The 22,272-nt window shown below is 56.1% G+C and overlaps 1 protein-coding gene across 7 annotated transcripts in view; it reads left to right on the forward strand.

Annotated features, from left to right (window-relative positions):
• TTC7A (tetratricopeptide repeat domain 7A) overlaps positions 1-21,356 on the forward strand; it is a 116,592-nt gene extending 95,236 nt beyond the window's left edge. For 4 of the 7 annotated variants that reach the window (XM_047745512.1, XM_047745510.1, XM_047745511.1 and 1 more), the window contains 2 exons: positions 7,131-7,333; positions 19,120-21,356. In XM_047745512.1, the coding sequence (XP_047601468.1) occupies positions 7,131-7,333; positions 19,120-19,341 (425 nt within the window). In that variant the 3' untranslated portion in view covers positions 19,342-21,356. Of the gene's footprint in view, positions 1-7,130; positions 7,334-8,669; positions 9,023-9,450; positions 9,511-9,592; positions 10,711-19,119 lie in introns of those variants that run through there. The other 3 variants (XM_047745513.1, XM_047745515.1, XM_047745514.1) reach the window with 3 other exon arrangements.
• Positions 21,357-22,272: the final 916 nt, after the last annotated feature.

A 22,272-nucleotide genomic window follows, 5' to 3' on the forward strand; every position in this document is an offset into this window, starting at 1 on the left:
CAGAGCCTTGTCCTGCCCTGGAGTTGGCGGGCGCGGCGGCGGGGGGTGGTGTCTGGGGTTGTGAAGACCCCTGACAAGGCCTACGTAGACCGCAGTGCTCACGGAAAGGCCTAAGGATCTGGAACCTGGAGCTCTGGTTCCAGCTCGTTCTTCTTTGCTTGGCCCAATAAGAGTCACTTCATTTGTCTGGCTGTGGGTTTCCTTCTCCACCACATGGGGACAGGGCCTGCCTGGGGGGAGGCTCTCCAGCAGCAAATACAAATGTAAGAAGATTTGAAGAAAGTGCAGAGGGGTAGCCTTCTTGGTCTCAAAGACAGGCCCTGTCCATCCTTCTTGCCCACCCTCCCCTGAGTAAAACTAGCTCAGACCCCAGAAAGCTTATGGAATCGCTGGAGAAGAGATGAGGTCTGGGGGTGTAGTTCACGATGGCAGAGGGCTGGTAACCCTGAGGTGGCTGTTCAGGTGACAGTCCCTCTTGATAGGTAAGGGCATCATTGCTGCCGTGGAATGTGAGGGGGTCAGTTACTATTGGGGACACAGGCAACCCTGGGATCACTCAGGGCTGGGTTCTAATGCCAGCCCCCTAGGGCCCATCCTGATCTAAAATGAGCTCATGAGTAAAGCAGTTGGTACCGTGTGGGGCACATAGTAGGTGCTCAGGGAAGTTCCTCCCTGATTTTCTGGTTCCCTGATGGGAGCCCATCTCTCCCCAAGGGCTGGCACCTACACCCACCCCCGATGGGAGACGCAGAGGAGGCTGCAGGTAAAAAGTTCCTGAGCTGAGCAGACATTGCAAGTTAGAGGCAGAAAGTGGTTCACCGGGAATCTCAGGCTTTCCTCTGCCTGGATTTCACATATGGCCCCATTACCATGCAGTCCTCCGCCTACTCTCCCACCTGAGGTTCTGAATCTGGGGAAAGAAATCAGACCAGGTTGCACAGGCTAAACAGGGAAGCATTTTAATAATGCAAACATGGCCCCAGTTAGTGTATCAGGGTCCCTTAGGAGGCTAGGAATGTGTGAGGGTCATGCTCCCCAGCCAGCTTGTTGTGTCCTAAGTGGCAAGAGGAAGGTTGAAACTCCAGAGGGATATGAAGCAAGCCCTCCCCTTAGGCAAACAGCCCCCTGTCTTCTTCTAAGACATGGAGCCAGCCCGGCTCCCAAGAGGCACACTGGAACCCCAGCCCGTCCATGTGCCTGGGGTAGAAGGTTGCACCCACACGGGGCCTTCACCACGTGGATCAGTGAGGTGGTGATCAGATCCCGGAGTTGTGCGTTGTCTACTCTGGAACTCCCAAGGTCTTTTTTTTTTTTTTTTTTTATTGCTGTGCGTTGTCTCCTACCAGCAGCAAATGAACATGTGTTTGCATTCCACAAGTCTGCTTTCCATGGTTCAGGTATGCAGCTTTATGCTCAGGGTGCTAGTATAGTCTGGTAACTCCAGGAAGGTTAACTCAATGGCCTTCCTGAAGCTTGTAATCAGGCGTGGGAATTATCAGTATAAATACATGTCCTTCAGTAATTTGCATATTAGCCTTTCTTCTCTGGACATTATCCTAAGATATTCAGCCCCCCAGAAAACTCTTGAGAACAAAATCTGAATGCTTTGAATGTGGCGCCAGGTAAGGGTTGGGCAGTGTGGCATCAGGAGACAGGTTTGGGTGTGTGTGACGGATCCAGAATCGCAGGGACTTCTGCAAGGTAGACACTTTGTTGTCCTTTCGTAACAATTCAGAGATGGCGCCCTTGACTGGGATAACAGCTCTGCTCTCCTGGTCCAGGGACCCAGGTTCCTTCCATTGTGTGGTCTCTGTTCTCCATGGGGTGTCACTCTCACCCCTGTGGCCCATTGTGGCTCTTCAGCACATTCACATTCCAAGGCATAACTAGCGAGAGTAAGAGAAGGGGACAATCCCCCCTGTAAGGATATAGTGTGAAATTTGCATACATCAGTCTCCATCATGATCCACTGGACAGAACTTCGTCACATGACCCCACCTAGCTGCAAAGAACTCTGGGAAGTGTCGCTCTCCTGGCTGTCTGTATGCCCCATGAAAAACCAGGGGCTCTGTCATTATTGGAGAAAGGGAGAAGAGACTGAGGGACACCTGCCACATCCGGAAAGGGAAGTAAGAAAGTGTCCCAGGATTTCCCTTCTGAGCGTGGGAGGATTCTGGAGCATCTGCACTCCAGAAGCCATTAGCAGCAAGCATGTGCCGAGCACTTAGGGAATGAGGGGCTGCTGGGACCACATCCCTGAGGCAAAAACTTCTCCCTAACCTCATCTACCTGACCTAGGCTGAGAGTGTCCTCACTAGCATCCCTATCCCCACCCGCCGACTAACGATTCCAGCCCCTACAGCAAATGCTCAGTAAGGGAAGAATGTCCTCCTTTTTCATTTCCGAAGAAGTTCGTCCCCCAGCTTTCATTCAGGATGAATCACACCCCAGGCTATCACGGCCCCATCAGTCCCCCCACTTAGGTTGGGAGATGGTACCCTTCCTCTCCTAACTCTTATCCTCCTGCCTGCCCTCTCCAGACCTCTGTCCTATTCCAGTCAGATGTGACAAACATCACAGGGGGCTTCCCCTTGAGAGAGGAGTTCCAGGAATGTTGCCTCTTTGGCAGCGGGTCCGTGTGACCGTGGCACGAGGCCTCACAGATGCACCCATGTCCACATGTTGAGAGGTGCCTTTTGGAAGAGCAAGATGGCCCACCTCCCTCTGTCACTGCAGCTGGTGTCTCTGGGAGCTAACAGTGTGCTGGAGGGAGGGAGAGAGATGTAAGGAAGGGTTCCCGTGCCCTGGAGGTCCAGGGCACTCCTAGGCAGCCATGGGCTTTCACTCGGTCCAGGGAAGCTGGCCTGAGTCTCGGCTCCCAAATGGCAGATTCACAATGTCTGGGCACTGGGCACAGAGCCACAGCTGCTAAACAGATGCGTCAAGCAAGAGCCAGTACAGCCCCCCGTCCAGGCTGGATCTATGCCCAGAGATCCTGTAGGATGGGCAGAGAAGCTGTGCCCAAGGCAGCTTAGAGTGGGGGCCACCTATGGAGGCAGTCCTCAGGAGGTCCTGGGCATGGGTAGGTAAAAGCTACCCTGTGAACTGGGCAGACTGGGGAACTGGGATGGGGTGGCCAGGGTCAAGCCAAAAGATCATCTTCATCATAAAATTATAGTCAAGGGAGGGGCGCCTGGGTGCTCAATCAGACATTCACATGTCTGACTCGGCTTCGGCTCAGGTCGTGATCCCAGGGTTGTGAGATTGAGCCCCGAGCCCCGTGTCAGCTCAGCTTAAGATTCTCCCTCTCAAAAAAAAAAAGAGAAAAGATCCTCCTTCTCCCTTCCCCACCCTTACTCTTTCTCTCTCCCCCTGCCCCCCCCCCCCCGCAAAAGAACTACAGCCAAGGGAGCAGCTCTGCCTTACTCTTGGTCCCACATGCTCCTCTTGTGCTTTTGTTCCCTCACCTCTCATGCCTTTCTTCATCTTCCCTCACACTCCCCTCCATCCCAGCTCCCCGCCCTTCTCCCTCCTGCCTTCTGTGCCTTCTTCCCACGTCCCCTCTTCCCTTGCTTGGGCTTTTTCTTCTTCCCTTCTCAGCGGCACCCCCACCTCCCAGCTGCCACTCGGGGATAGGAAGTTGCGAGTCCAGGCCCTGCAGCCTTGACTCCCTTGTGGCCGGAGGAAAATCGGGCCCCTCTCTGGGTTCTTGAGGTGGAGGGTCTCAGACCACCTGCAGAACGCCTTTAGACCTTTGGATTCTCTCTTATTCTCTTGGTTCCCTAGCTGCCTCTCTCCTTCCTTGTCTTCCTCTCTTCCTTCTCCTTTATTCTAGGTGTTCATATGTCCTGAAGGTCTGCTCTGTGGGGAGGATGCTTATGTCCTTTAGGGGGGCAGTTTTGGTGATCCTCTCTGGAGATCAAGGCTAGCTAAGGGCCTAACCTTCTTTCCTGAGCTTCCCCCTGAGGTGCCTCTGCCTTTAGCCTGGGTGCCCCTCCTTTCTGAGGTCTTACAGAGGGTCTACAGGAAGCCCCTCTCACGTGGGGAGGCCCCTGAAAGGCCGCAGACCTGACCCTGAGCCTTCCCTCACCCTGCCCCTCAGCTCAGGAGGAGACCCCGGGGCAAGGCCCTCCCTGCCAAGATTGTGTGCAAACAGCCCATCGAGAGGGGGTTCATCCCGCATCCTGAAAGAAAGACTGGAACCAGCTCTGGGTGCGGGGTTAGATCAGGATGCCTCAGAGAAAAAATAATAAAAGGGACTGTTGCAAAGCTCCAGGGAACAGATGTTTTCCATTTGGAGCCTGCCGAGAGCAGCACAGAGTGGGGTGGGTGGAGAGAGATGGATGGAAGAGGGAGGAAAGCTGGGACACAGAGGCAGGAGGGGAGGTCAAGGGTAGGCAGACAGGAAGATGAGAGAAGTGGGGAAATCAGGACATAGGGAGAGAGAAGGCGCTGAGGGGATGGGAGAGGCCCCTCTGCACTGGGGACAGCAAGGGCTGTTTGCCAGGGTGGTGGCCCGGACTATGAGTAGCCAAGTCGGGTAACAGGGAGCACTGCTCCAGCCCTGGCTGGGAGGAGGCCGGGATGGGTGGGTACCTTGGGGCCCCAGAAGTTAAGGCCGGGAGGTCGAGAAATCAGGGCAGTGGACAGGCATGGTGCCACGTGCGGCTCCTGCTGGAGCTGATGCTGGCTGGCTGGGAGCACCATGTTTGGTAAAACAGTTGCCCGGGGATGCTGAGGCTGGGAAGAAGGGGTGCCCCGCAGCCCCCAGATCTGTGGGTCTGGCTGCAGGGCAGAGGCCCCGCCCTGGAGTCTGAGCGTGCCAGGGACTGTGTGCAAGGCGGCCAGGAGCCCTCAGGAGACCTCACTTCACTGGCTCTGTTCTGTGTCATCTGGTTTCCTGCCTAACTGGTAATGAATTCCATCGGACCAAAGCAGCCCTACCTATTTTTCCGGGCATGTTCTCTGGTGTGTGGCCAGCCCAACAAGGCCCAGGGACCCGAGGAAAGAGGGAGGTGGGGATCCCTGTAATTGAAATCTGTTGATATGAAGGCACTGGGAGGAGCCCCCAAGGAAGAGACAGCCTCCAGAGACAAGGACTCAGAAGGCAGGCCAGAGAGTTGTAAACAGTTTAATGAGCAGGGGCAGGATGAGGCCGGCAGGTGGGCCGGGCCTGCTGGGCACGGGTGAGGGGAGTGGAGGGCCTAGCATTTGAGCCAAGTTTCTGAGCTCCTGGTGGTAGAGGAAGCAGCCTCCCTGCCCCCAACACTCACACCTCACACTTCCTTCTGCTTCTCTCCTTGCCCCCAGTAACCCTGGGGAGTTCGGTTATGGTGGAACCCAGCTGTCTGGGTCGGCACAGCTTCCCTTCTCTGTGTCAGTCCAACTGCCCCTGTGCCTTCAGGCCCCAGCTCAAATGTTGCCTCCCCCAGGAAGACTTCCCTGACCACACCAGCACAGCTGACCTGACCCCTTCTGAGTGCCCAGAGCTTTCAGAATTGGCACGTGTCATTACATTGCCTTGGCTCGCTCCAGTGGTTTGGTTGCTCAACTGTCCCACCTCCCTCCACCTCCACTCTTTCTTCTTCTCCTGGAAGGGCCAGACACATTGTCAGTACGTAATAGTTGTATACTGGACCCTCACTATGAAGCCAGCCTGCTCAGAGCCCCAAGCAGCAGCTCTGGAAGGGAACACAACAGCAGAGGAGAGGAGAGAAGAGCCTAGGTCGAGCTAGACAAGCACCTGAGCTCTGGCCAGCCCTCCCAGCAAGGCCCTGGCTCAAAGCCTGCCCTTCCTGGCCTCGCCTTCCCGTGCTTTCTGCCTTGGGACTGTGCCTCTCAGGCTGTCTACGGGGACAAGAGCCTGAGTTTCTCTCTAGCCTGATAATGGGGGCCTGGCTCCTCTGTGTTTACTTAATTCTTCCAAATTCTCATCTCCACCAGAGGAAAAGAGTCCCCTTGCTGAAAAAGGCCTCTGTCGTCTTATAGGATGTGGCAAGCTTCTTGATTACACAATGAACCTTAGGCAACACTCATGCTGATTACCCCAAGTGCTGTGCGCCGCGGTCAAGGCCTTAGGCTTCCTTCCTGCGGCTTGTTGGAGCAGGAAGACGTGATGCCTGGGTCCGGCTTTTCCACCTCTTTCTGGGAGCTTCTTTGGGGATGTCTGTTACCCACCCCACCCTAGACCTAACCCGAATTAGTGTAACCTCAGCCCTTGGCCAGTGCTAGGAACAGCTCCTGGCACAGTCACCAGCCAGGCTCTGCGTGCCCTTCTGTGCTCCCATCTGCGCGCAGGCACCAGCCCTGGGAGGGGCAGCCGAGCCCAGGGCTGCCAGGAGAGGAAGGCTGAGCGGGACACGAGGCCGAGCTGCCCGCCTAGCCAGTCTCTTTCTAAAAAGTGCCTGCTCTGGGTGTGTACCTGTGCAGTGTGGATCTGAAGTATGTCTTTATGTGGGTTGGCCTGGGATCAGAGATGGCCCCATTTTCCAGTGATCTAGGGGAAGAAGGCCAACTGGTTATAGGACAGCTCTTCCCAGCTTATTGGTGAAAGGCATGAGCATCCCCTGTTCTCTTGCTGTTGCAGAAAGCCCTGAGCTTTGGGGGGAGGCCGGAACTGCTGGAAGCCCAATGCTGTCTTGCTCCTTTCTATGGAGGGACTGGAGTGAGGGACCCCCCGCCCCCAGCCTAGTTTGTTAGCACAGGGCCCATGAGAGCGCCGTTTGGGAGGAGTAAGTGAGAGAAGACACTTGGGAGCAGGCTTTGGCCCGCTATGGCCACTCTCCCTGTGCCTATGGCCACTCTCCCTGTGGCCTTAGGCAGCTTCCCTTACCCTCTCTGTGCCCAGGAAACCCCTCCCCGAGGCAGGGTAATAGAAGTGCTTCGTGTGCAGGCTGTCGTGTTGGTGGAGATGGTCTATGCCTGATACCAAGAGAGCCCTCAGAAACCGTCCCGTGCTGTTGCCCCCACAGCCTGGAGCCAGCTGGGCCCATGCTGCCGTGACTCCAGGGGACGTTCCAATCACCTGAGACCCTCGAACTCTGGGGGTTTATGGTCAGATGTGGGGAGAGGACCTCTGCCTCTGACTTTTCCTCCCATGGTCACCTCCCACCATCCTTCTGGTTTCACAGCTGAGCTGTTCATGGAGCAGCGACATCTCAAGGAGGCAGGTTTCTGCATCCAGGAGGCAGCGGGCCTCTTCCCCACCTCGCACTCGGTACTCTACATGCGGGGCCGGCTAGCTGAGATGAAGGGCAGCCTGGAGGAGGCCGAGCAGCTGTACAAGGAGGCGCTCACAGTGAACCCTGACGGCGTGCGGATCATGCATAGCCTGGTGAGTCAGCCCCCAGGCCCGAAAGGGGCCTCGGAACCGTCCTCTCTCACCCCCTCTACCGTCTGTGTGGGCCCTGTTGTCTGCAGGGAGGTGGCCCCCTACCTGCTCTGCTGGGAGAGAGCAAACCGGCTTGTGGCGGCAGGCCATTCCCCTTCTGTCAGAGCCTGCCTGAGTTGAGAAAAATCTAGGATGGGTTGATATTCTTTGTGACTTCCTTTTTGCTCTAAGCTTCTGTAAAGCAGTGTAACCCCAAAGGGGTTCCTACTCAGCCCCTTGTCCTGGACACTCTAGGCAAAATGCCCGGCTTTCTGGGAGTCCTCAGGCCCTCGATGCTCACTGGGCTACCGCTCCCACTTCGGAGGAGCTCTGTGTCTCTTTGGTGGCATTCAGAGGATGTCATGGGTGGGCTGTCATGACAGGCCTTCCTCGAGCACACATGGAAAATAGCCCCTGGGGGGTGGGTAAGAGGGCCCAGCAGCCCCTGCTGGGTGTGACACTCAGGACTTGGGTGCCCAGGGTTCGGTGACTTTCTGTGGGAAGGTCTGGAAGGCTGGGAGCAGGATGCTGGTGTTCTTGGCTTGGCCTTGCCATTCCCTTTCCAGGAGATCGTGAGCAAGTTGGCCCCCTTCTCTGAGCCTCAGTTTGACTTATCTGTGCAATGGGGATTCTCTGGTGCAGGAAACATTTATTGAATACCTGCTCTGACAGCTGGTATAGTAGACCGGCGAGATAACTGGTTTTCCTTCCTTTCCTTAGCTACTTTTATTTATTTATTTTTTCCTTAGCTGCTTTCAGAGAGCAGGTTATCAGGATAAATGTAATGCTCTGAGAGTGTGCAGGCATGTGTCAACACAGTGATTTTGAAATATAATTTAGGAACATCCCTTAGCAACACAGTGTTCCCCTATTAGGGTGCAGATCCCACCTCAGATGCCCCAAATGAGCATCCTCTGAGGGGAAGGTGTCCCCAACATCAGCCACATGCAGAACACAGAGGGGTCAGAATGACCCCAGATGGCTGCAGGTTTGTCATTGCCAAAAGGGTTCTGATTCCTTCCTGAGGAGAAGCCATGGGGAATTCGATTTCCGCTCTGTGTCAGGAATGACAGTATAGCTCTCGCTCTGTGTCAGGAACGACAGTATAGCTCTCAAGAATAGGAGAAGTACAAGCTCAGGAGTTATCTGGTGAGGTCATTGCCAAGAGAACAGAAATCCTACTTGGGGGAGGAGCCAGGCCAGGTGGTCTTTATAGGGTCCTTCCCAACCCCAGTAGCCCCTGAAAACAGATTAGAGCCTCCCAGCTCAGCTGTTATTCCTGCTGCTTGATTTCTTAAAGGATGTCTGCCCTGGGCCTGTGCGAATGTTCCGCGTCAACTGAAGACCGCCTACGCGGTGACGTCACACCCTGGCCTACGTTCCCCTCCACATGGCCGAGTGTTGCCTTGCAGTCTGCTCAGCAAATGTTTGTTTTTTGCAAGGCACATCCTCCTTCCTCCCGCAGTTCAGACATGAGCTCCTGTGATAGATGCCTCCCTGGGGGTCCCATCCAGAAACTTGATTAGGGAGGATGTGGGCTGTGCCGTTAGGCCTGCAGCCAGGCAGGGACATCTGTCTTCTGCGCTTGCAGAGCAGAGCCTGCGTCTTGGACCCTAAAACCCAATGAAGTCCAGTAACAGGTACGATTTTGAAGTAACAGTGGCCCATTTTTCATTTATGCTCATTATTGTTTGTAGCTGTTTTCCTGAAATTGAGGCCAGTTCCAGAGGCGGGTTTCCATGGTAACAGAATAGCAGCCCAGAGTGGCTCCCTACAGATGTTTCTGAAATGGCCGCTGTTCTCTTCCCCGGGGTGCCTGGCTGAGGGGATGAAATGAGAGCGAGTCAGAGCCAGGCCTGCCCACTGTTAAAGTCACAGGCAAGCAGAGGGGCAGTCAGCTCTGGCGTGGGCAACCCGTTGGCTTTCCACACGTTTTGTTCCTGCCGGCAGCCCACACATATGCCTGGAGAATAGCAAATTTCAAGCCTGGAGAAGATTTATGAAGCCCTCTTTGCCCAAAGACACAAGAACACCTTTGCATGTTGATCTCCTGCGTTCCCTAATATAAGTGTCTTCCCGAGGCTGGCTGCAGGCTCAGGACCTCTGGGATCTCATCCTGGCTCTGGCTCTAATTCACTCGGGTGATTAAGGAAAAGACACGCATAACTTCCACATTCCTGATGTCTCCTTTGGCAGATGAATAATAATCTCTGTCGTTCCTAGACCAGTGCTTATCACAGGATGTGATGCTTCTAGAGGTCTACAGTGCAACATCAGAGAAGGCAAACAGCATACAGGCCCCTGCTCTCCAGTTCCTTACCCAGTCCAGACGTTGCTAATCAATCACAGCACTTTTTCTCACTGGGCACTGGTGTGACCTTGGGATCTTTTAAACCATGGTACAACATGAGGGAAGCCACTCCCTGGTGGTCTAAGTCAACTTGGCCTTTGTGTAAGGGATTCACTGTAAAAATAGTAGAGAATGAGAGAGACCCATCAGTAGTCTCAACCTTTGTGAATTCTGGAGGTTGGTGCATCCTTGGAGAATTATCTGGAGAAAGGAACATGGAAGGAAACTGGTATCCATCCTCTCCCCATGCAGTCATTGCCAAAGCAGATTCCCAAGGAGGACGTCCTGGCCTTGCCACACCACCGTGTTTCTATGAGGACATCAGCCTCTAATGGGAGCAAGGAGAGGAGAGGCGCCCCTCCCCTGAGAGCATAGCCACCCATGGCCTGGGCTGGGAGAGCTCTGGATCCCTTGGTGAGCTGTGTGGGTGCCGGGCTCAGCCTTACATCTGGAGAGCAAGATCATTGAATACCAGGAGCCCCGCCTCACGGCCTCTCCCTGTGGCTGTGTGCATGGGACAGGAAATGTAGGGACAGGCCAGAGAAAGCCTTGGGGAGTGTTGGGCTACTGCTCTTAGGAGGCAGGCATTTCTAAGAACATGAACTTTGGCCCAGAAGTAGGTTCTCTACTTTCCCAGGCCTACTGCCCACCACCCCTGCCCCCGGCCCTGGCAGGGATGGGAGGCCTTTCCATGGTTCAGGCTCCATGCTGGGGTCAGCTCAGGCTTTCCCACCCAGCAGGTGGGATGGACACACCAGCTTAGCTATACCTCTCCAGGGCCCATGAGGAGTCTGTGCCATCGGGCCCTGGCCCTGCGGGCTGCCTCCTCCACGGGGCTCACGGATGGCCAGCTCACTTCAGGAGACTGCCAGATGCAGAAAGAAAAAGCCGTGCTCCCTACAGATGGAAATTCCCATCGAAACCTCAGGAGCAGATCCTGACCATCTTTGCCAGCTCTGTCTTGGCCTCCCTTCCCGGTAGCCAGAAAGCCTGCTCACTCGGCCTGGGTGTTCAGCCCGGAATTTATGGGCAAAAGCATCCTGTTAAGAAGGGGAAACCTGAACTTTTCTTGCCCACCCTGAAGAAACAGGAGAAAGGAGGCATGGCCCTTCTCAAGATCAGCAGAGGTGTTGGTCCCCAGGTGACACTGTTTGGACTCCATGGTCATGGTGGTGAGGAATCCGAGGCAGCCTGCAGCCCTCTCTCTGAGCCTGTCTCTGCCCCGCCGCCTCCCAGAAGGCTCTCTGCATCTCTGAGGGAACAGAGATGCCCGGGGAAGGCAAGCAAGCCGGAGTGACTGATGGAATGGTCAAGCCATGGAGAGCCCTCCGAGGAAGACTTCAGTGCTGGGAGGGTCACCAGCCCTGGCCACAGACTGACTGTTCTCCCCGCCCCTTGGCGGAGCCACATGCATGGTTGCTTCGATGCAGGCTGTCTCACTGCGGAAAACCCTTGAGACCCTCAGCTGCAAGTAGATAGGCATGCTGCTTCCCCGCCCCACCCCGTGTTTGTGGGCGGCACCCCACCCTGCTTTCCCAGCGACAGGCTCTGGGGTTTCCTGGCGCCTCTCTGGCCAGGACTCCCTGCTCCTCGTTGGCCCCTGCCCGTGGTCACGCTTCTTTCTTGGGACAGAGTTCCAGGCTTTGGTTGCCCTGTCTCCCCAGAACCCTTTCCTCCGCAGGCCCCCCAGCCGCAGAGGGAAACTGCCCTGAATGAACTTTGGGTCCTGTGATGTAATTCCTGGGGATATAATTTCTGAAGCAGTCCTGGCCTCATGACCCAGCCTATTCTTCCTCCAGATGCCCCTGGAAAGACAGGAAGACAGCGTTTCTGTCATCTGTTGCCCTGATGAGCATGTGGCAGTGAATTAGTTCCCTGCACTCGTTCCCTCTCGCTCCCAGCATGGAGCTTGCCGGCTCATTTCTCCGGTGCATTTGGGGTTCAGGGGCATGGCCATACCACGTGGCCGGCCCCATTTGGCCCTGGAACCTCTGGTCCTTCTTTTCCCAGGCTGGGGCTTGCCACAGCATCCCCCACACCCCAGAAGCTGCCCACCACCATCCTGGCCTCTCCCTGAGGTGGGGCCTGAATCAGCAGAACCTGGGCTCTGGCCCACCCTGCCCCACCCAGGCCTGCGGCTCTGGGTTGGGCCCCTAGTAGGTGCTCCAGGAATCCCACAGCAGGCTCTGCTCTCTAAGGCCAGACGAGTGAGCTCTGGTGGCACAGAGCTCCTAGAAGGCAGGACTAGACAGGAGAGATGACCCACCTGACACAAAGAGCCAGCCCTAACAGCCTTTGTGTTCCGGGGCTCTTGGAGATTACTTCCCTCACTGGCTCTGTTTTCCCTTCTGTCTAATGGGGATAATAATTTAGGCCCTTGTGACCTGCAAAGAAGCTTTTAACGTTCAGATGACCTGAGTGCTGTGAAAAGATAAATCAACATGCATTTTTGTCACCATTTGTGTGAAAGACTTGGTGGCAAAGGGCCGAAGCCTGAGCTCAGCCTTTGACCAGGATGTCCCACTTTGCTGCCTGGGGCAGGAGTCATTGGTCCAGATTTCCGTGGGCTGCCATGGTGCTGAGAAGGGAGGAGGGGGAGCTGGGCAGGGACCAGGGCCTCAGAGCTATCTGTAGGTTGTGTTTGGGGCTGGTTGGCTGGGGTGGTAGAATCAGAGCCAGCTTGTGTCTGGAGGTGGGAGCTCGGCTCTGAGTCTCACGGACCTGGACCAAGCCCCCCTTTCCCTATATTACTGCTCCACCATGACCAAGTACCCCAACCTCTTGGCACCTTAGTGTTCTCATCTGGAAAATGGTAATCACAGTGCCAAACACCTAGGTCTCCTGTTTGCATTCGGTTAACTAATTCTATAAGTTAATGGCCCAGTAGTTGGGGTGACTTTTACCTTTTCCATGCTGAAACATGGCTCCCAGGCCAGGATCAGACACTCGCGGTTTGTAGCGGCAAGTAGAGAGAGGCCCAGAGCCGAGCCCCAGAGAGTCACTGTAGCAGAGCCTCTTGGTCCTCACTGAGCCCATCAAATGATTCTGGCCAAGGCAGAGGTTGTGCAGGACCCCAGACCCAAATGCCCTGTGCCTGGTACAGGAGTATCCACAGTGTAAGGCCAGGCTGACCTTAGCTGAGAGCAGGGCTCAATAGGCTGGAATCCGAGGTGAGGGCGAGAACCATTTCCAGGCTGGTCTCTTCAGCAGACGAGGCCTGCTGGGGACCTGAGACGGCTGGGGAGGAGGAGCAGGACAGGCCAGGTTCTGGGGAGGCCCTACTTGGCCTTTCGCTCTGGCCTCTGTCAGGCCAGGCTACTTCAGCCTCTTTTTGTTTCCTGACTGGGAGGAGGAAAGGTGTCCTGAGCAGCTGCAGAGTAAAACCCAGTACCTGGCCCTCTGAAGGTTCCCTGGTGCCAGCTGAGGCCAGTAAGCACACAGAACGGCAGGGTTTCTGGTTCCTGGGGCCTGATGCCTTGGGGTCTTGGACACCCCACCTGCTCTAGTCTTCTCCCTCCTTTTTGGCTTCCTGAACTATGGCAAGTAGCTAGGAGGGCGCAGGCAGCTGGGAAGAACGGGAAGGCCCAGAAGTCTTGTGCTGTGTTGTGCTGTCTGTGCAGGGACCCTGAGTCCTTCACACACATACACACACACACACACGTGCGTACACGCACGCTCACACACAGCTCCTCTCCATAGAATCTGCGTTTACCCCACCAGCTCTGATAGACAGGGAACATTGCTCTATTTGGCAGGAAAGCTCAGTAAGAACGTCTTGTTGGCCATCTGGCCTCCTAGTGCTGTTGTTTTATTCTGAGTTCTCTCTCTCATCCCTCCCAAGTCTTGCCTGAGGACTGCATTCCCTGGTGGGAAAGTAGAGTGGAGCGGAGCGGGAGGGAGAAGGGAGTTTCTGGAGGCTCGCTGTGTGGGGCCTGTCCCCCAGTGGTGGCCTCACCAGGGTTCAGGCCCCTGCCTACCCACCTCATTCTTGGGCTGGTGCAGCCCCCAGCCCAGGCTCAGAGACCTTCAAGAAGGTGAAGGCAGGTTCCCTTGGCTCTGGCTCAAGACTTTTGGAAAGCCTTGGGCTTAAGTGTGGGCTCCTGAAGTCCTCAGCATCCCTGATGAGCATATGGAAGGGAAGCCACCCATCATAGACTCTGATCAGAATGATCCTTAAGCACTCTTGATGTAGGAAAACATTAGGGTTTGAAGCCAACGGCCAGAAAGAATTCTTGAGATGTCTTTGGTGCAAAAAGGTGATTTTATGAAAGCACGGGGACAGGACCCGTGGGCAGAAAGAGCTGCATTGGGGTCATGAGGAATGGCCCATTATATACTTACAAGTTGAAAGGGGGCTAGGGATAGTGTAAGTCTCTAAGGAATTTTGGAAGCAAGGTTTCCAGGACCTTGAGCTATTGTTGGGGAAAGGTCATTTTTTACCATCTAATGAAACCTTAGTCATGAGACCCTTCAGATGCATATCAGTGGGCCTTATGCTTGGGGGATGATTGCCAACATATCTTAGGTTTAGAGATAAAGGAAGTTTCCAGAGGGATTTTTATATGTTAAAGTAGGTTTACAGTATCCTGGAGGGGAGGGGTCTGACTAGGATTGCCTTTTGCCCTTAGCAAAGTGTCAACATCGGGGCAGCTGAGTCCCTAGAGGAAGTTCACTCTGTTTCAAGGACTTGTCAATGGGCTGTAGATGGTAAGGAAATTTAATAATTTTTCTTCTGCCTTTGTTTCCCACATCACTTTTGGCTTAATTTAGCTCCAAAATCAATGGTCTGAAAGACTCCCTGTGATGGGAAGGTACAGCAGGCTCCAGCCTTCCACTTGTCCAGTGGGTTAGGAGCCCCCTCCCCTCAGCTTCGCCTCCCATCCAGAGAAGGGAGCTTCTGCGATGGCGCCCCCCTCACTCCTCGTCACAGGGTGTTCAGTCGGAGCACCCACCGGGCTCCTGACCGAGGCCTGAGGGCCCAGCTATGCTCTAGAGTGGGCAGAGCCTCCAGAGGCCCAGAACCTGAAACCAGCCCAGAATGTGGGAGGGGAAAAGGCAGAGCCCCCTAGGAGGTGATGTGCTTTCTTCTCAAGCTGTTGTTCACCTTTGAGTCTGTCCATGGCCCTCTGAAGACAGACAACCCCACCACCACCACCAAGAGGCCCACTGGTGTTCGACATCTCACCTGGGGGTGTGGGGGTAGGCAGGAGCCTGAAGGGAGGAATGGGTTCTGCCACACGAGCATGGCTGCCTCTGCTACCCCCACCTAGTTGGGCTCTAAGTGAGTCTCTTGTCCTCTTCGGATGAAAGCCTAGGGGAGCTTGTCAACCAGATGTTGGGTGGGGTCTAGAAGGATTTGTGCCCCTCTTCCCAAAAGGGAGGTGAGACCAGCCTGGGGCCTTGGAGCTGCCCCAGCTCCAGGAGGGATGTGGTGCTCTGTGGGCTCTGTTCTCAGCCCGGAGAGACACCTCATTCCCAGTCTGGTTGGACGGGTTGAGGCTGACACCTGGGAGAACCTGGCATCGGGAGAGGGCCTGAGCGCCTCAGCTCCGGCTGAAATGTGGGCCTCCCCCGCAGGGTGTGTCTGCCTCAGGGTGGGTGAAGGGAGCAACCTCAGAGGTGGCCCCACCCCAGGCTCCTCCCTGCAGCCCAGGGTCCCCAAGCAGAGGGCTCTTGGGACCAGGAGGCTCCAGCAATGATTCCCTGCTTCCCAGCTGGAAAGGCTGTTACAGAATCCCAGGAATGTGCCTTGAGCTCAGAAAGAAAATTCCCAAAATAACTTCTATAAATACTTGAGGGTAGGAACTGGGAGGGAGCTCTCAGCCTGGCCTGCAGCTGGCCTAGCGCTGGGGGCTGCTTCCCAGGGTAGGGTCCCCCTACCCCCAACCCAGAAGAATAAAAAGACACATACAGCCGGGACCTTCCTGCTACCCCTCCCCTCTTGGCCAACAATGTCAGTCACTGAATTAATGAGGTGAGATGGTGTGCAGTAGCAATACTGAGAAAGGAAGGAGGGATCCATCTTCTCCTTCATCCCCATCCCAGGCTGCAGTCTTTGTACCCCCCACAGAGAACCTTATCTTCCAACAGGGAGGGTCCCCCTCAGAGGGCCCCTCGGGCTGCCTGTCCCTGTGGCCCTAAGCAGGTCAGCAAACACGCACACCTAAGTGCCTCTGGGATACCGGGCTCAGAACCCAGGACCCTCCCACCTGCACTCTATTGAGCTGCCGTCTTGTGGGGAATAGCCAAGCAGGCAGGAGCCACGGACCCTGCCCCTCTCAGCCTAAGATGGCTTGCACAAGAGAGCCCACCAGTAATGAGTCACAACCTCAAGGCGATGGCGTGGCCCGGAGGTGCTATTCTGGGAGGCTTGCTGGAGGAGGAGGGTCCTGGGTGGTTGAGATGAGGCCAGATGTTCTCTCCTCCCTGAGATCCAGGAAGGGAGGGTAGGAGGAATGAATGAAGTTGGGAATTTCCGGGGCCTTTCCCCATAGCCCTGCCCTCCCTGAATGGCTGTAACCTTGGCCCCCTCTCAAAGGTGTGTTGCTCAACGGCCATGAGCAACTCGCACGTTGCGTTCCGACTGCTGCGGCTGCCTGGCTGTGGCGTCTCCCAGGTGAGGGTCAGAGGCTGAGTCACCTACTGGCAGGTCTGGTTTCTCTTGGCTCAGGGTGCCCCCTGGCCAGAGTGAGGAAGAGTCACTGGGGACGTTTGGGTGGAACAGTGTTCCCTATTCTCGGGGTGGCTAGGGTCGGGATGCAGGGCAGGGGGTGGTGATGGCGGGCCCTTGGCACAGCGCCAGGCTGGGGGCAGAGCAGGTGAGACCTCACGTCGTCCTGAGGCTGGCCCTGCCCAGTTGTCAGGCAGCAAACAGCTCCGAGTTGCTACCAAACACGAACAGACGGGTGTCTCAGGCAGGTGGCAGCAGATCCTGTTACAGGCCCTGGGCTTCGGGGCCCCAGCCTGACCCCAGCCCGGTGTCTCCTTTCAGACTCTGAGGTCAGCACCCCAGGGTATGGGGGATGTGATCCAACCCCACCCCAGTCCCGAGTCTTCATCCACAGGGAGCCTTGCCCTCTAGAGAAATCATCTACTCCTCACTCTGACAGGACCCTCTGCTCATCCTGGGGACACTTCCCATTGCTGTCGGCACACTGTAGGCCCTGCCTACATGATTGCAAATTCATCCTTGCAGACTCTTAACAATTCCCTACCAGGAAGTACCATTCTGTCCTCTGGTTCACAGATGAGGAAACCACAGCTCAGAGAAAAGAGGCCAGTGGCCCATGGTCACTGCACTTGTCAGTGGCAGAGCTGGGATTCCAGCCCAGCCTAGCTAGGTCTTCTGGCTGCGGAGCCCTGGCTCTTTTCTCTACAAGAAACATGCAGAGAAGCCTGCTGCAGACCTTGAGTAAAACCAGCAGAGCAAGAGAGAGACAGACACACACACACACACACACACACACACACACACACACCCCTGTTCAGCCTGCGGCCATATCTGGCCCCTTACCAAACACCCACACACTGCTGGAGATCAGGGGTTTTCAAACTCTTTTTAGCGGTAGAGCCCTCTTTTCAAACAAAATCTCCCGTGGAAGCTTGATCCAGAGAACTGAGGGTGTAAACCCCACGGTGGCCCCGCCCCCACACCGTGAGGCCCCGCTGGCCTTCGCATCTGTCCTCTCTTGCTCCTTCATGGGCAGGACTCCCAGGGCGCAAACCTTCCATTTTTGGTGCTTAATTTTGGTGTCTGGCGGCCCGTCGTCTCGCCTGCCTTCCCTCCTCCCTGTGGGCCCTGTTCCATCGGTTGCTGCTCAGGGTCCAGCTCCCAGGCCATGCCGGCAGCACAGCTTGGCCCAGGGCCCTACTGGCCAGACTGGATGCTGCCCTCCACTCCCAGGCGGCCCTGAGTCAGCACGGCTCCTGGCCGGCCCTGCCCCGCCTCAGCTCCCCTGGCCTCCACCCCATCCGTGGTGCTCCCTGGGGACAGCTTCGCCCTGGCCTGAAGAGGCAAGATGAAGACCTCTCCCCCTTCCTTCCCTGTCCCACCCCCCAGGACCACGGCCAGCACCTTGGGAGAGGGAGAGGCTTTGCCTAGGGCTGCCTGAGTGCCATCTTTCACTCTTGCCTCGCTGGTTGTGTTCCAAGCCTCAGAGGACTTTAGGAAATCGGGCATGTGCATCTTTCCCAGTGGGTCTCCATAGCAACAGAGGGCCTAACTCTGAGGAGCGTGGTGAGGAGGAAAATGTTCCAGCTAAAAATGTACATGGCCATCAGTGGGCGGGCGCCCGAGGGGGGGCTCCAGGAACATAGAAGGCAGCTCCTCTCCCCCAGCCCAGCCCCCGCCTGTCCAGGAAGTCGGTGTTAGGCTTTACCTCACATCTTTGAATGAGTGGAGCCTCCCCCCAACACCCCCGTGCTGCCATCCCATGCTGCATTTAAGGGCTAGGACACAGATCAGTGGGATGGAGCAAAGCAGCCTTTCTGGGGCTGGAGGCCAAAGGGGGGTCCTGGTCCCCCACCTCTTACTCACTACCCTGTCCTCCCACCTCCCTGCACCCTTCCCAGTATGAGTGAAAGAGGACATAGAAGGGACACCGTCCCAGTTTCACTTCCCAAACTTCTGTGACAATTCCTGTCACTCCTCTCTCTGCCAGCAGGGTTGTTAAAGACAAACAGCAGTACGAAGCTTCCTAGCTACCCCTGATTCATCTACCAGAGCCTGTCCTACCCAGCAAACGCCCTCCTGTGACCCTCACCTGCCGGGCCAGGCTGGGATGGGCAGTAGGTCCCAGGACCCAGATGTCCCAGGAAGACCACTGCTGATGCAGGCCAAAGAGCTGTGACCCCCTCCCCGCAACACACACCCATAAGTTTAAGGTTCTGCCTTCAGGTTGTAGAGACTGAAGCCTGCGGCACACATTCCTCCACACCCCTGGGGGGAAGGGTGGCTCCACAGGGCAGCAGCAAGGCCTCAGGGTGAGAGACCCACTGACTGAGAGCTCACACATGCCAGACAATGTTCTTCAAGTGCTTTCCGTTACTGACTCGTGCAAACTTGACAACCCTAGGGTGGGCACTGCGGTCTTTCCCACTTAGAGCTGAGGAAACGGAAGATCAAAGAGAGGTAACTTGCCAGCATCCCCAGTTATAATGGGCAGGCACACAGTTGGGTCAGCTGACTTGAAAGCTCGTCCTCGGGGCTGGGAGGGACAGAGCTCCCATGGTGGGTGATTCGGGGGGCCAGGGTGGGGACAGGTACGATTTGCATGGGTTAAGGACAAGGCTGAGACTCTGAGCCCTCTTGCTGGTGGCTGAGCTGCCCCCTTGCCCTGATGGCCAGGATGCTCCTGCCACAGGGTGCCCTCACTAACTTTGCCCTGTGCTTGCCCCCCAGGGTCTGATGCTGAGTCAGCTGGGCCATAAGAGTCTGGCCCAGAAGGTGCTGCGGGACGCCGTGGAGAGGCAGAGCACCTGCCATGAGGCCTGGCAGGGCCTGGGTGAAGTGCTGCAGGCCCAGGGCCAGAGCGAGGCTGCTGTCGACTGCTTTCTCACTGCCCTCGAGCTGGAGGCCAGCAGCCCAGTGCTTCCCTTCTCCATCATCCCCAGAGAGCTGTGACCTGGCACTGCAGCGGCAGGGTGGGAGGGAGCTGCCCTAGGGGGCAGGGGGCAGGTGGACACAGGCAGGCAGCAGGGAGCACAGGACAGGGGAGGTGTGGGGCCTCAGGGAAATACATCTCTAGGGAACACTTCTGCAGGCTGCAGTCCTAGTTCTCCTCGCCTCCCCCACTCCAGTCCTGCTTTCCCTCCAGGGCCAGCTGGGTCTGGGAGCTGCTCATCTGGAGCCCAGTGGACCAGATTTGCATCGAAAGCAAATCCCTTGCTCCTTGGGATTCAGACCGCCTTGGTGGCATTTATGAGGAAGGAAGTAGCTGGGAAGCCACATCAGCAAGGGAGGATCTGCCCCAGAGTGTCTGGGCATCATCTCAATGTGCAATAAGGGCCTGGGTCTCCTAAGCACTGCTCCCCACTGTCTAGAAGCTCCCATAGTACACCTGCCACCCTCCACATCCCCGGTCCTGGGTTGCCCAGTGACTGTGCACAGGTGTTGGCCTCGAACTTCAGCTCCCTGATCTCCAGCACCAAAGATGAACCCCATGAACTGCTCTCTGACTAGGTCAAGAGGGTTTTCCCCAGTTCCTAGCTCAGTGCCTTGGGAGATGTCTGCTTGAACCCTAAGTGACTTAGAGTCTTGGTGACCAGACTTGCTACCTGAGAGCGCAGGTCAGGGAGCCTCACAGCTGAACTTCATCTCTACCTGTGCCTCTGTGCCTGGGAAACCCTAGGGCCCTGATCTTAGCCCCAGTCTCAGGACTGGGTTTTGGGTAACTCTCAGGTCTTGCCTCAGGCAGTCAGAGCTTGAAGATTCTGCTGGCAAGTGGGAAGAGCATAGGATCTCTGGGTTCCTCTCCCAGGTTTGAGCTATTGCAGGATGCTCCTCTTTACCCCATGAGGCTGGTTGGGCCCCACTGCTCTTCCTCTCTGCTGTCAAGTGCCTTTTGGGCCTCTGGTGCCTGGCCAGGGGCACTGAGCACCGGTTCTAACTCCCCTCCCATTTCTGCCATGCACATCTTTCTGGAACCATGCCCCAGCCCAAGTGGCCTCCTTAAGCCCTAGGCTGTAGACCCTAGGATATAAACATGGCAGCTGGACCCAGTTCTTCCTCACACTTTGCATCAACATACTCCTTCAGGCCTTGGGTTTCTGGGCAATGGATACAATGCAGAACCCTCTGAGATAATAATACGCAGGTGGGCAGTCTCTGGGACTGACCCCAGTACCTCTCATCCAGAGTCCATTTCCACTACAGGCCTTTGGTCCCCCGGTGCCTGAGGCCCAGTGAGGACTGTAGTCAGAGACCAGTGCAGGGGACAGAGCAGATCTCTGTCAGCCGGGGACCTAGGGCTGGTGGGTGGGTGTCTGCCCTGGTTCCCCCAGCCCTGCTGCATGATGGTCTTGGAATTCTCCCCAAGAAGTTACTCCGCCCCCTGGGGTGGCATGGGGTGGGGTGGCCTTATCAGGGAATTCCTTTTTTATCTGCACTTTGGGTTTTACTTTTAAAGCTCTATCTGGTATGTCTCTCTCATCTTAAGGTGTGTGGAAAGACTGGATGAGGGCTGCCCTGCTCGTCATTGCCCAGTCTGCTCCTCAGGGAGAAGGGACTGTCGGATACCCACCCTCCTCACCACACTGGCTTAGCACTGCGCACCCCCGGGTGCCTCCCAGAGAGGGCCTGCCCCCTCCTGGCTCCCCGCACCACAAGGGACACAGCAGAGGACATCAGAGCCTTCACTGCTTGGTTGAAGGATTTCTGTCTCTGTGTGTGTGTATAAATATAGATATATAGATATATATGATAGAGATCTATTTTTATTCTGAAATTCTGTTAGAAAAAAACCAACGAGAGACGCAAATGCTGTTGATTTGCCTCCGGATGCCCAAAGATTGGTAGTTGGTTATTGGTCACAGGATAGGCACCAAATGCATTTCTGCTGGCAGCATTCCTCTGGAGGAAGCCTCTGAGGGTTGGGCCAAGTTGTGGGCAATTTGAAATAAAGGTCTGGAATAAAGAGATCCTTGGAAGGAATGCAGCATGTTCATTTTCTCCAATAGGTAACCCAGAACAGGCTTTGAGCGCTTAGTGAGGAGGGAGTGTTGCAGGAAGAGAGGCCTGAGAAGTCACGGGGCAGGTCCCATGAGTGGGGAGGGGTGGGGGGGGAGGAAGCGGGGAGGGGCCGGGGAAGAGACTGGTGGGAGCAGGGGGAGATGGGGGGGTGTTAGGCAGGTGCTGAAGTCTGGAGGGGGCTGGAAGGAGGCAGTGGGGGGGGTCTGGGTGGGGCCACCGGAGTAAGCTTCCCCTCCACCTGCCACTATACCTCCCGTGGGCCTGAGCCTCCTGCTGCCTGTGGGCACTGCCGGTGGCGCATCGTGGGTGCCTGGTGGAGAAGCACCCAGAGAGAGCTGCGTGCCGAGGGTGCCTGCTGCAATGCGGCCTGACCAGCCACCTCGCCGTGAAGTAAGTCCATGCCAATGCTCTCCTAAAACACGTCACACCCATGCCAGTATACCCCGTATCAAAGAAACATGCATCACAATCTGGAAGGATGACTGGGGTTTGCAGAGAAGCTCTGTTTTCTTCGTGTGCCCCATGGGATCATCAGGTGCACCCCCAGAGCTGCAGCCACTCACTTGGAAGAGAGTGGGTACCATTCTCGCCTGGCGCAGGCGAGAACTTCCCACTCCCATGGCCTCATGGAGGTCCTGCCTCCTCCGCCCTCACCCTCAGCCCTATTCTTGCGGGGACAGCCTTGCTGTTCCAGGGAGGAAGGGCCTTTTTTGGAGCTGGTGGGGGCCCAGCTTCCCTTTCACTGTGATGCTTTAGGAAAACACATTCAGTCTGCAGTGATTAAACAATTAGTATCATGTTACTACTTTCACACCCTCACCCCCAGCTTGAGGAACCTTGCAGTGACCAAGACTGCCTGAGGCC

The sequence above is a fragment of the Lutra lutra genome, chromosome 9, assembly GCF_902655055.1.
Source record: "Lutra lutra chromosome 9, mLutLut1.2, whole genome shotgun sequence".
Lineage (NCBI taxonomy): Eukaryota > Metazoa > Chordata > Mammalia > Carnivora > Mustelidae > Lutra > Lutra lutra.